Raw genomic sequence first — 12,223 nt, forward strand, 5'->3', positions numbered from 1 at the left:
GGCAGCGACCAGACCTATATAGAATGGAGACTCATCGCTTCGAACTCTACCGAGTCAACCAACCAACTCGAATTTTCGCTGCAGCTTAGTAACTGTGTCGGGCCATGGTCGCCATACTCACGTTCCTTTTACTAGTGCTCTTTCGTGTAGTCTGCGTTTACGCGACGAACCTTCATATTCCGGACCACATCAACATTGCTGTTGCTCACCACCTGAGTAGTGGTCCATGTGGCGGGATTTTGAGGTACGGTTGAACCCCAGATATGTTGTTGCCAGTACATGTTCATCCATTGTCATGTCCTCCTCTTCCAGTACTAGCACATCACCAGTATCTCCCACACTGGCTGTTGACCCTACCATCACACAAGACATAAACAGCATTCATCAACGCAGGCTGGTAACAATCACAGAGGGAATCACTACAGACCCTAAGGAAATCACATCCTGGTTAGTCGCTATTTTGTATGTAGCACTCGACTACAATCGCATTGCAGGATTGCAGACCTGGGAGCCAATGGTCAGTGGCCTAGTTCTGAAGTGAATTACACTAGCGGATGCGACGCACAAAGGTCCAACTGGCCTGCTCAAGAGCACTGGCAACGTATCAGTGAGGATATACGTTGGACCAAGAATTGACACATTGACTGGCTCTTGACAGGTACCATGGCTGCTGCTTGGCACGGCGGTCTTAGCGGGGGGCAGCAATACGTTAACGATTCCAAGACCTTAGCCGCCACATCACTTGCTATGGACTATTGGTTCGCTAATGATTTCACTAATCCCGCATGTCTAGACTATGGAGGCACTCCAACCTGCCCTTGTGGCACGCCTGGATTTTGGAACACGAATTGGTTTTCTAATGTAGGATCGCAGCTAATTTTCAATTGTATCGATTTCTTCTGACACCTGGTTTAGGTTATCTTGATCCCCGAACTGGTGTCACAATCCTGCCTACTGCTGAACGATACACTGTCATCTACTCAACTTGGCAATTGTACTCACATCACCCTCCGTGCATATGGCACGTTCGACCACTATGTCAATGGTATAGGTTACATCACTGGTGCGAATGCGTTAGACGTTGCAAAAATTGGGATCGATCAAGGTCTTCTGGTTGTCAATGTCTCCTTGATCACAGATGCCTTCATGAGAGTTCATGAGACTGTGGTTATTGAACAGCCCGTTGGATCTGATGGGGTGAACCAATCATTGTCCTGAAGTTGGCGAACTAATGATTAGTTGGCAATCAGATTCGTCCTGACGGATCTTTCGGTCAACACCTTGGGATCATCTATAATGGCAATTATGGGAAAGATTTGTACGTCATCTCTGCACTTTAGAAGCATCCATCTGAGTCATGCCAGCTCAAATGACGTTCTCAACCTGGAAATTGAGGCTGCAGGAACACAATTTGCTGCTAATGCAACTTCCAAGACTGCATTTGAAACTTTATTTGACGGAAATCGATGGATGATCTTCCGTAACGTCCAGACCAATGTTTGTCAACGGTTTACTTTCATATTATTTGTGACCGACTATCTTGCAGGTATCGCATTGGGATTTTGTGAGTTAGCAGCCCTCCGTTTCAATGTTATCTGACACTGCCCCAGAGCGTTTTAGGTCGTTTCATCAGTTTCCCTGTGATTGACGACCAGTGAGGTTATTTTGATACTTGTTTACTATGTTCTTGTTGACGCTGTTTCAGGGCTACCGGTAGCATCAATATGAACCTTTCAGAAGTTCAGCAACTGGGGGAGGAATGGAACTCTACTGTTCTCCTCGAATTCTCTTCGACCCTATCTGCCAACACAACTGATGCAAATGTGGGTGAGCTCCACGGGAATCGTATGTTCTTTGCCAATGACTACATGGTCAGTTTTTTTTCTTCTTCGCCCGTCCCGTCCTGTTGACCTGCGCCCCCAAGGTAACTCGCGGTCCAGGCTATGTGACCACAGTGAGAATGTATTCTAATAGGACAATCAACACAGAGTGTCTCAACTTTCAAAATGTATGGTATCGCCTCCTACGTCATGTGAGCAGTACTAACGACATATCAGCCTTTGGGTTTCCACCTCTCTGATGGCACTGTTTACACTTACCTTCAAGGCAATGAATATGAAGACATCGCTGCTGCCTGGGACTGGAACCTTATCCCTGGAATTACTGTGGACTATAACGCTACAGTACTCGATTGTAACAATACTTCATACACCGGTCAAGAAGCCTTTGTCGGTGGCGTCTCGGATGGTCGAATTGGCGCCGCAGCAATGCGCTACACCAACCCTGAGAGTGGATCGATATCCTGGCAAAAGACATGGTTTTTCCTGGAAACCGACATTCAACATGTCATGATCGCCAACATTTCGTCTACCACTGCAGCCCCTGTGTTTTCGGTTCTTGACCAACGACGCTTCGGAGGCGGTGTTTGGGTCAATGGAGTAGGGACTTATGGTGGCAACTACACAGATCCACAGACCATGTGGCATGGCGACGTTGGCTATGAGTTTCTAGCTGCTCATGGGACATATGAACTCTCCGTTGAATGGGGCAACCGCACGGGTGCTTGGTCAAACATTGGATCCTCCACGCAGCCTCCTGAGACGGTCGAACTCTTTGCCGCATGGCTCCATCACAACAACCTATCTGCCCCTGTCTCTTATACATCTTATCCTGCGGTTGATTACGGTACCTTCACGCTCAAGCGAGCAGCCACTCAGCTGCAGGAAATTGAGAATAGCGCGAGTATCAGCGCGTTGCTCGATAAAGTCCATCGAACGGTAACAGCAGTAATTTGGAGTCCCACTGGTGGTTCTTTCACCTTCCAGCTGGATGGAAGCTACGCACCAATCACCGTCACAACCAGTGCGAACGCCGCCGTTCTCTATCGGGTAGAATCTGGCACTGTGACAGTCTCAGATCCATCGCAGACACTTTCTGAACTCACTGTAGAAATGACTGCTGGAGATGGAGTTAAACCAAAAGGATGGGGTTCTCAAAACACCCTTATTATTTATTTTACACTACCTAGCAGTGGTTCAGCAGGAAGCAGCGTGACCCGCGTATTAGGGCAGTAGCACATCATTCATCATATGGAATCTTACAGTACTAGCCATGCAAATCCTAATGTATTGCAACGGTGGAGTACATATTTTGTGGATGAGAGATAAACAAAGATAAGATCAAAATGCAGGCTGCTCGCCGTACGCATCCTGTTGGTAAGCTGGCTCCTGTGCATATGCAGCTGGTTCCTCTGCAGCTGGGGGTGGAGCGGAAACAATGGCAGGCTCTCTTGACTCTGAGGAAGGTTCCGAGACAGTCTTGTCGAGAGGGGGCTCGAGAATCTGGACGGAGTCGGAAGGGGCTTGCGAGGGCCCAATTGACCTTCGGGGTCATAGCCCTTCATGCTGTCGTATGGTGAGCCATATGTCTTTGAATGCGTTGATCAGCTTACATTTTAACCTTGATACCAAGGACACCCTGGCGGAGTAGGACGTGTCTCACGGCATAGTCAACGAAGTCTCGCGAGGGCTGACCAGAGTGGATCATGAATCCATCGGTGAACTTCATCGACTTGGCACGAGCAGCACGAAGCTTGCCGGAAACAACCACCTCGCAACCCTTTGCACCAGACTCCATGACGAAGCGAAGGACACCGTAGCATGCCCTGGAGACATCATCAAAAATAACCCATGTGATCAGTAGAAACACGGACCTGCGGACAGCAAGACCACCAAGGAGCTTGTATCTCAAGCTCTCACATTGAGCAATAGCAGAAAGACCGCGGTATTGTACTTTCTCCGCGTAAAGCTCAAGAGAGTTTTCGGGGAACTTGAAACGCTTCTGGACGAGTGCAGTCAACTCCCTGATGCGGCGGCCCTTCTCACCAAGGACCTCTTGGGTGTGTGTAGCACGGATAATAATCTGAAAGTAATGCATTTGCAAGATGGCAAGGTCGTTCAGCTCACACTAGCGTACCTCGGTGCGGGCGTGGGTGACACGGACATCACATCCAGAGTAACCCTCCTCGGCGAGTTCGCGAGTGAAGAATTCGTTGAGTTCGGCGCGGAATACACCGTCAGCTACGAACTTGCGCTTTTTGCTGATTTGAGCGGACATATTGGAGACGAGAGAATGTCTGCAAAGACTGATAGATAAGACACTGTCATCATCCAAATCCCAGAGCTGTCATCCATCTCATCAGTGCCATAGCCAACCCCGATCTTCTGCGATACCATGCAAACAGGCTCTGGACACATTGACTATAAGAAATTGGACGAACCTTGATGAAATGTAGCCTTCGGCGCCGTATGCGTTGTCGAGCTGCTTGTTGCGGCGGGTACTGCTTGCCGAATAATATTCAATCGCCGCCTAAAACGCATTTGATAAATTGTGCTGAAAATACACCTACAATTTTTAAACCTTCCTGGGACAGTGCAGCTGGCGGTGAGTGATCTTTTAACGTTTCTTACCCTTTTTCAATGACGAGCGTTGTATATCAACCACCACTGGCACCTCTTAGTCGACTTGATGCACGCGAGCCTGTAACACGGCGGACGCGTATCACTGACATCAATGACTTTCTGATCATGATTCCTTTGTTTTGGTTTCGTCGATTCGAGCTCAGCTGACAATTCTTCTGTTAGGCCGGGTATCACCTATTAGACAGAACCACACGCGTATTCATCGATTGTCCGTAGTTACGTGAATCCGCATGATCAAAATTCTCTTTCGTTTATACGCCTGACCTTCAAGCCAAGCATAATCACCGCTTATCTCGCTGTTAATATTAGCTACGGACTTCCTTTATCCGTCAGCTGTATATCTTATCTACTGTGAAGTATTCTTTTAGGTCTAAGCTTCATCATTCTCTTGTCCAATTCTATCCGTAACACTATCGATATGCCGCATTGGACTGCTCTAGTCGCAGAGAAGAAACAGAGGCAGCTCAAGTCCATTCCACAGGAATGGCTTGTGACTCCACCTCCACCCTCTACTCTGGATGTGACTGGTTTTCCGGAGTCGTGTGGCCTGCTGAATGCCCGAGAAATTGAGATCACCAATACTTCAGTGGATGTTTTATTGAAGAAACTCGCAAGTGCGGAATGGACAGCTGTAGACGTGACCACCGCGTTCTCCAAGAGAGCCATTGTTGCCCATCAGCTTGTAAGCCAAGTCACCAGGCATTTACTTGATGATGTGGTATTAACTGGCCGACAAGGTCAATTGCTTGACGGAAATCTTTATTGATCGCGCGTTGGCCCGAGCAGCTGAACTCGATGATCACTTGAGAAAGACAGGGAAGGTCATTGGCCCCCTTCACGGGCTGCCCATCTCTCTAAAGGACCAACTATGTATCAAAGGATTAGAAACCACTATGGGTAAGTCATAATTCTAGCCTAGACCTAACACATTGTGATTCACTGGGTTAAAGGTTATGTCTCGTGGATTGGGCAGTATGCAGAGAACAACGCGGTGTTGGTCGACATTCTGATCGAGTGCGGAGCCGTGCCATTCGTCCGCACCAACATTCCGCAGACACTCATGGTGAGCGTACCCCGAAGATGAATCCTACTCGTGTGCTAAAAGTATCCTCAGTGGCCAGAATCCTTCAATAATGTCTTCGGCCGGACAACTAACCCACACAACGTCTCTCTGACCTCAGGTGGGTCATCAGGAGGAGAGGGTGCATTAATTGCCCTAAAAGGAAGCCCATTGGGAGTCGGTTCTGATATCGGAGGGTATGTCAAGAATTTGGAAGTATCATCGGTAGTAGCGTTCTGACGGCCCCCTAACAGCTCTGTTCGTATTCCCTCTGCATTCTGCGGTATATATGGGCTGAGGCCGTCATACGGGCGTGTACCATACTGTGGTGCCCGCAACTCACTTGAGGGCCAAGACTCGATTCTCTCCGTGTTCGGTCCTATGACAAGCAGTCTCGGCGGGCTCAAAGTCTTCATGAAAGCTGTCGTTAACTCTAAACCGTGGCTCAAGGACCCTCTTGCGGTTCGGAAGAAATGGGACGAAGATGAGTACGATCTCGCGGACCACGGGTCTGGCAAGGATTTGTGCTTTGCGATCATGTGGGATGATGGCGTTGTTGTTCCCCATCCACCTATCAGGAGGTCTCTGGAAATCACCAAAGCGGCTCTCCAGAAAGCTGGCCACAAAGGTTTTTCTCGTCTAATTCCCCTGCTGAAATGTACTCATTGAGTCGCAGTTGTTGACTGGAAACCCATCAAGCACAGATTGCTCGGAGATGTTGCGGTAAGTGGTTGTCTTTCACTTTGCCAATCTATTGGCCTCATAGCACCATGCAGCGGGACATCTGGAACGCCGCTTCTGCCGAGGACTTCATGATTACGACCTCTAGTACAGGGGAGCCAATAATTTCAACGATGGAGCTGGACGACGCAGATGTTGTAGCAGCAGCTTTCCGTCCGAAAAATGGCGGTTTCACTGCATACCAACTCTGGCAAGCGCAGAAGCTGCGTCAGAATATCCGGAAAGAATATATAGACCACTGGAACGCAACTGCCTCTGAGACTGGGACAGGACGGCCTGTCGATGCTATCATTTGTCCAGCTGCACCATTTGCTGCAACTCCCCATGGGAAGAACAGGTAAGTTTTCGTAATTTCGGAGTCCCGAACTTTCAATGAGACGATGCACAGGTACGCCAACTATACTACCGTTTGGAACGCGCTCGACTATCCCGCTGCGGTTTTCCCTGTGACTACTGTCGACTCCACTCTGGATGGGAAGGAACCTCCTCACAGTTTCTATGATGACTTCGATAAGGTCGTGTACGAAATGTGTGAGTAGTACTGGCACATTCAGCTGTTCAGTGAATTTCTGATGCCAACGATTGACTCAGATGATCCGGAGAAATTCAAGAACGCTCCTGTTTGTCTGCAACTTGTCGGTCGGACTTTGGAGGAAGAGGCGGTTATAAAAATGACAGAAATTGTGGATGCGGCGCTGGCAGCCGCGAAATAAGTTCGAGACATACATTTTGAGACTTATGCGAGACAGCAGTCATGAATATGTACAATACACCCATACCTCGGTCAAATACAAACAATTCGAAACCTATAACTTCGCCTCACAGGATGGTTGTGCCTCGTTCACGAAGATGCCTGCTGCACCCATGCCACTGCCGACGCACATACTTGTGCACAACAACTTTTTGTCTCTCCTGCGGAGTTCCGTGAGGCCGGTGACAACTTGACGAACACCAGCTAATTAATTGGTAGATGAGTTATTAAAGCTTCAAGACGACAATGATACTCACTCATCCCCAAAGGGTGTGTCACGGCTATTGCCCCACCGCTGCCAACAAAGTATCAGAACAGAAGTACTCCAGCTGGAATAACTTACTTCGGATTGATTTTGTCCATGGAAATGCCAAGTTCTTCGACACAATATGCAAATTGCGAAGCGAATGCTTCATTTATCTACGTGAGAGACCTTAAGCCATGAACAGAAAGAAAACAGAAGACAATGGTTGACCTCGTAGATGTCAATGTCATCCTTAGTGAGACCAACTTGTGTAAGGATCTTAGGAATAGCGGCGATGGGGCCAATGCCCATGTAACGGGGCTCGACACCTTCACCACAGACGGTTCAACACACCCTCAAACAGAAGAAACAAATAACAGACCGACGACTGCGCATCCAACCCATTTCCCGAGAATTTCCATGTTTTCTTTCTCCGCACGCTCTCTTGTCGTGAGAATGCATAACGCGGCACCATCGCCAATGCCACTAGCGTTTCCAGCAGTGGTAGCTGCATCGCCCCAATCTTGGAACACAGGTTTTAGCCCAGATAGCATCTCCATTGTCACGCCAGGCCGGATTGTGTCGTCAACAGATACCACAGTCCCGCGGATTTCGACTGGGATGATCTCCTCAGAGAAGATGCCGGTGGCCATCGCCTGTTCCCGTGATTAAGATGCAACACAGAGAAATTTGGACGTACAGACCTTGGTTGCGCGAGTATGTGATATGAGGGCATATTCATCTTGCTTCTGTCTTGAGACTTTATAGGTTTGAGCGACCATTTCAGACGTCCAACCCATAGGCTACAAATACATTAGTATTTGACCGACATAGCTCACCCAGACACACTTGGATGCAATCGTGAGCCCGGGGAAATTTGTCCACAGACTCAGAAATAACAGGCGTAGGACGGGGGCTGCGCAAAGATCAACATTTGTGTACCAGTGTGTTGGAGACTTACTTCAGTGTCATATTCTCCACTCCGATTGCCATGCCCATGGATATCTCGCCTGACTGAATAGCGTGGGCAATGTTGCGGATGGCCATAAGGCCGGATGAACACAGCCTGTTCACTGTCGAGATGGGAACATCGTGAGGAATGCCGGATGCGAGAGCAGCGGCACGCGAGGAGTACATTGGAGAAGGAGGATGACATGTGCCTGCAGAAAGTTAATGCAGAAACACATAGCAAGGTACGACTTCCACTCACCAACGCAAATGTCGTCAAGTTTTGCGGGGTCCAGCTTTGTCTTCTCGAAGGTCGCCTATGATTCAAAAGGTTGTATAAGTTACTGTAGATAGTCCACAAACAGGCCGCATCAACCTTGAGCAGAGCTTGCATCATTTCATCCACTGGGATATCCTTGAATTGACCTTTTCTATTCCTCCCCATTGGGGTACGCTTTGCAAAGGTAATGACCACATCATCTGGGTTCTTCTGTAGCACCACAGAGATGCCCTTGCCGCTATGTGTAGAGACATTGCGCGTCATAGATGAGATCCTAGTACGTATGACTGTAGCGCTAGCGAACATGAAGAAAACCGGGGTCCTCAAAAGGCATCGAGTGTGAGATTTAAGTATGGATCGTATGAATGATTATGAGTGTCCCCGCGGCAGCTGACCGGATCATGATAGCATCATGGATACAGAGAAGTTCGGAACAACGGTCTTCCTTCAACTTGTATATGAGAAGTACTCAGCCGCGATACTCAATAGTGCAAATGCATAATTAGCAGAGGATCACAATAATATGATGAGTAACTGAATCGCATGCTATACATACTTGTATGTGCAGTAAGTATCTATAGTTTCACGTCACAGAACATTTCCGCAATCGACTCTCTAGACTTATCGTCGCAACCTCGCTGCTCTCGAGTTGATCTAAATCATCATCCTCTAGCAACCCTCCTGGCAGCCACTGCCTCGGGAAACTGGGAGCATGGAGGACGTCCGCCTCTTCAACTTCATCAGAGCTAGAGTCGGACTCGGAATCCTAGAAGTACTAGTATAAACGAAGACCCAGAACACCAAGAGCGTGCACACCCACGAGATCACCCCGCTCATCATCGGTACCATCCGCGAAGTTTGGATATGGGACCCAAGCTTGATTGCAATCAATCAGCCAGGACAGCAGCAACGAACAAGCACGGCTCACCCTCGACATGTAGATAAAAGAAACGATCCTCTCCTGAAATGCAAGGGATGATGGCGGCTGATCCATTGCTCTCAACCTCTGCACAAGGGGCATCCCCATGCAGTGTGTTAAATAACCTGAAACTAGACGGACTGAAGACACTGCCAAGAATCCAGGTGCCAACGAAGCGAAGCCACATTACCGTGCGGTTAGGTAGTTCATTGTATGCCATATGATCCATGATAGTGAACTGGCGCTGGTCGGGCCAGACCGCAACGAGAGAGATATCGCAGCTAGACATGTCATGGGCTAGTACGAGAGAAGAAATAAAAAGGAGACTAGATTGTGGATTGCTAACAAGACCAACGGTTGTCTCACATCTACTCCGTTTCTTCTCGACGTCATGCAAGTACTATTGCATCAGGACGACAGTTCTAGCATTGTCACAAATGTGGCGTACACGCATGGAGATCTGCTATATATCCAAGTCCTCATCCGGATCATCGTCATCGATATCATCGGCAGAATCAGGGTCATATAGAATCGCCCCAGCTGTTGTAACAGGGTTGCCTGAAGTCAAGATTAAAATGACGTAAAACATAGAGACATGGAGCATCACCTTCGTGTGCATAAGGTAAGGGGACTTGGGCTCGCAATTTTTCCTGCAACGGCGTGAGACTTAGATTGAACGATACGTTCTGCGTTGGATCCGGTCGAGCCTATAGTTGGGTCAGGTGTAAAATTTCATGTCAAGGTGGCATTCGCGCTCACCTCCTCCGGTTTTCTCCTGGTCCAAATACTTTTCAGGCTTTCAAGAGCCTGCAGCTCGCACGAGACATCTCCTTTCCAGCCCTCGACAGTCCTTTCTACACCGCGCTTACCCCCACCCCTTATAAGGATTTCCACGACGAATTCCCTCGTGCCTTTGCTCACCCACGCACCGGCACTCGTCCCATTACCGTCAAAGCCATAAACCAGGCGCTCACTTTCATGTGTACGCTCAGAGAAGGGGATGAAGACACTCCAGAATTTCTCTGCCGGGCCAGCTGGTGGAGGATGTGTAAGATATGCAGAGGCGATGTGCGTGATGATGGCTGGGGGATGCGCAGTCAGATGCATAAGTGTCGGTGATAGGGAAGTTTGAGTCAGTAGTTTGAGAAGAGGGCTGGGCTGAAGGTGTAATGCGAGGATCGAAGGTTCTTGAGGAAGATAAGTAGGCACATGGAGATCAGTCGTGCTGAAAACACACCGGAACGCGTTGTAACTAGCCCAAGGAGTGTCCGAATGAACTTGTAAGCTTTTGGTGTAGACCCGAGGTCAGATGTCAATGTATCCACCGAGTCAATGATCACATTCAGTGATCCCGGAGGTACTACAACATTTTATTAGTCTGATAAGTATGCTCATCAAACGCGCTGATACTAACCAGAATTGATGTGAGCCAGTATCTCGTCCTGAGGACCACACCACATATCGTCATAGCCGGGAATTCGCCCAGTAAAGTCGAACGCAAGGATATTTGAAGCCTCATCAACATTTATCAAGTTCGATGGTGAATGCAAGAAACAAAACAGCAAAGTCTGGGTGGTCGGTCTGAAATTTGAGATCAGATTCCTCAAGATAGGATAACATGTCTGTGCGGAAGATGACTGAAGGATGATCAGTGGTTGATGTGGTTTTAATCCTGTTGGGTTGTTGATGATGGAAGAGAGTAAGGACATCTTCTCTTTGTGGTGAGCCCAAGTTGCTTCAACATGATTTGGTTCAAGTCACTGGAACTACGAGTCCAGTCCTACGACATAATCTTCCCTAGACAGACCTTTTATAGAGGAAGGAATAATTTCCTTCTGACTACGACATTACACAATTGGCTTTACAAAACAGCATCTTGTTTTTCCCACTGTGCCCTCCGGAGAACGAGTAGGTCAAATTTCCACCCATAAATACCAAACTTCCCAATAGGCTTCTCCAAAGTAAACCCGGCGTCGCGGATGCACTTCTGAGCATACAGTATCAGGGAAGTAGTGGTCACCTTGATCTCTTTGACTGCATTGTCCGCTTTGAATGCATGCTGTATGGTATGTGCGAGCAAGTCATTTTGAATCCCTGCTTTCCTATACGGCTCCTCGATATAGAAATGACGGATTGTAGCGACGGATGATGTTCCCTGAGGTATTGTGTGCTTCGACTTTAGGGAGGAAGATGACTTTCCCTTGTCCATGAGCGTGTCTTGCGACTGAGAGTCCTTGGATGCGTCAATAGCTATGAGACCGACGAACTTTCCGGAATATTCAAGGATGAAAAAGCCCGAGGAGGGAGACCGCCGGTAATAGTTTGCAATGTCCGCGACATCTGGTCGTCGCAACAAGTCAAGAGACGCATCTTCGAAGTATGGGCGGTTGAACCTGTCGAGTTAAATTATTGAACGGTCCGCAATGTGTGCGTATCAACACACCAATCCATAAGGTAGAGGATAACAGCACCCCAACACCCAAAGGCTGGAAGAGGTGGCAAATAACCAAGAAGCCCGTACTCTGGTTTAGGCCACCAGTTGAGATATTGGATCATGATACATGACAGGGCCACCCAGGTACTAAGCGTGAATGGGTGGAAAAAGGCTACATGATTATTTGGTCAACATCGCGAGAAAGCTAAGGGCAACACGCACCACTTCGATTTGCGACTGCGAGACCCTCCATCGAAGCCTTTCCGATGCTGAACCTGACCAGTTTGTCATCGGAAGCCTGATACAACCGGATGCGCGCATCAGCTTCTGTCATGATTGTAATTGTACCGTGCAAATGGATGGGG

The 12,223-nt window shown here is 48.3% G+C and overlaps 7 protein-coding genes across 7 annotated transcripts; 2 read left to right on the plus strand and 5 right to left on the minus strand.

Annotated features, from left to right (window-relative positions):
* Positions 1-295: 295 nt before the first annotated feature.
* Positions 296-3,074, plus strand: BJ212DRAFT_1258453 (polysaccharide lyase family 8 protein; the record flags this gene model as incomplete). The annotated part of the gene is made up of 11 exons (XM_041329939.1): positions 296-447; positions 495-607; positions 659-861; positions 916-1,197; positions 1,251-1,318; positions 1,365-1,497; positions 1,547-1,564; positions 1,611-1,654; positions 1,706-1,871; positions 1,925-2,008; positions 2,058-3,074. 11 exons carry the CDS (start codon positions 296-298, stop codon positions 3,072-3,074), a joined length of 2,280 nt encoding a protein of 759 aa, XP_041199226.1.
* Positions 3,075-3,179: 105 nt separating this feature from the next.
* Positions 3,180-4,116, minus strand: BJ212DRAFT_1443986 (40S ribosomal protein S3; the record flags this gene model as incomplete). Its single annotated transcript, XM_041337898.1, has 5 exons — positions 3,180-3,361; positions 3,382-3,404; positions 3,452-3,664; positions 3,713-3,921; positions 3,976-4,116. The coding sequence occupies 5 exons, from the start codon at positions 4,114-4,116 to the stop codon at positions 3,180-3,182; spliced, it is 768 nt and encodes a 255-aa protein (XP_041199227.1).
* A 606-nt stretch (positions 4,117-4,722) lies between these two features.
* On the plus strand, positions 4,723-7,242 carry BJ212DRAFT_316886 (general amidase). Its single transcript, XM_041342901.1, has 9 exons — positions 4,723-5,163; positions 5,219-5,378; positions 5,432-5,544; positions 5,596-5,738; positions 5,796-6,169; positions 6,218-6,264; positions 6,318-6,619; positions 6,671-6,813; positions 6,874-7,242. The coding sequence occupies exons 1-9, from the start codon at positions 4,900-4,902 to the stop codon at positions 6,993-6,995; spliced, it is 1,668 nt and encodes a 555-aa protein (XP_041199228.1). The 5' UTR covers positions 4,723-4,899; the 3' UTR covers positions 6,996-7,242.
* On the minus strand, positions 7,089-8,769 carry BJ212DRAFT_1443988 (Thiolase, N-terminal domain-containing protein; the record flags this gene model as incomplete). Its single annotated transcript, XM_041337899.1, has 10 exons — positions 7,089-7,237; positions 7,291-7,328; positions 7,377-7,453; positions 7,509-7,606; positions 7,660-7,933; positions 7,982-8,080; positions 8,127-8,193; positions 8,239-8,437; positions 8,488-8,542; positions 8,602-8,769. 10 exons carry the CDS (start codon positions 8,767-8,769, stop codon positions 7,089-7,091), a joined length of 1,224 nt encoding a protein of 407 aa, XP_041199229.1.
* Positions 8,770-9,088: 319 nt separating this feature from the next.
* Positions 9,089-9,713, minus strand: BJ212DRAFT_1475332 (uncharacterized protein; the record flags this gene model as incomplete). The annotated part of the gene is made up of 3 exons (XM_041339220.1): positions 9,089-9,271; positions 9,326-9,381; positions 9,434-9,713. 3 exons carry the CDS (start codon positions 9,711-9,713, stop codon positions 9,089-9,091), a joined length of 519 nt encoding a protein of 172 aa, XP_041199230.1.
* A 174-nt stretch (positions 9,714-9,887) lies between these two features.
* BJ212DRAFT_1443989 (uncharacterized protein) lies at positions 9,888-11,133 on the minus strand (the record flags this gene model as incomplete). The annotated part of the gene is made up of 5 exons (XM_041337900.1): positions 9,888-9,982; positions 10,020-10,131; positions 10,184-10,611; positions 10,662-10,784; positions 10,839-11,133. 5 exons carry the CDS (start codon positions 11,131-11,133, stop codon positions 9,888-9,890), a joined length of 1,053 nt encoding a protein of 350 aa, XP_041199231.1.
* A 152-nt stretch (positions 11,134-11,285) lies between these two features.
* Positions 11,286-12,192, minus strand: BJ212DRAFT_1258745 (uncharacterized protein; the record flags this gene model as incomplete). The annotated part of the gene is made up of 3 exons (XM_041329965.1): positions 11,286-11,817; positions 11,868-12,030; positions 12,081-12,192. 3 exons carry the CDS (start codon positions 12,190-12,192, stop codon positions 11,286-11,288), a joined length of 807 nt encoding a protein of 268 aa, XP_041199232.1.
* Positions 12,193-12,223: the final 31 nt, after the last annotated feature.

The sequence above is a fragment of the Suillus subaureus genome, assembly GCF_016647635.1.
Source record: "Suillus subaureus strain MN1 chromosome Unknown BJ212scaffold_2, whole genome shotgun sequence".
Classification (NCBI taxonomy): domain Eukaryota; kingdom Fungi; phylum Basidiomycota; class Agaricomycetes; order Boletales; family Suillaceae; genus Suillus; species Suillus subaureus.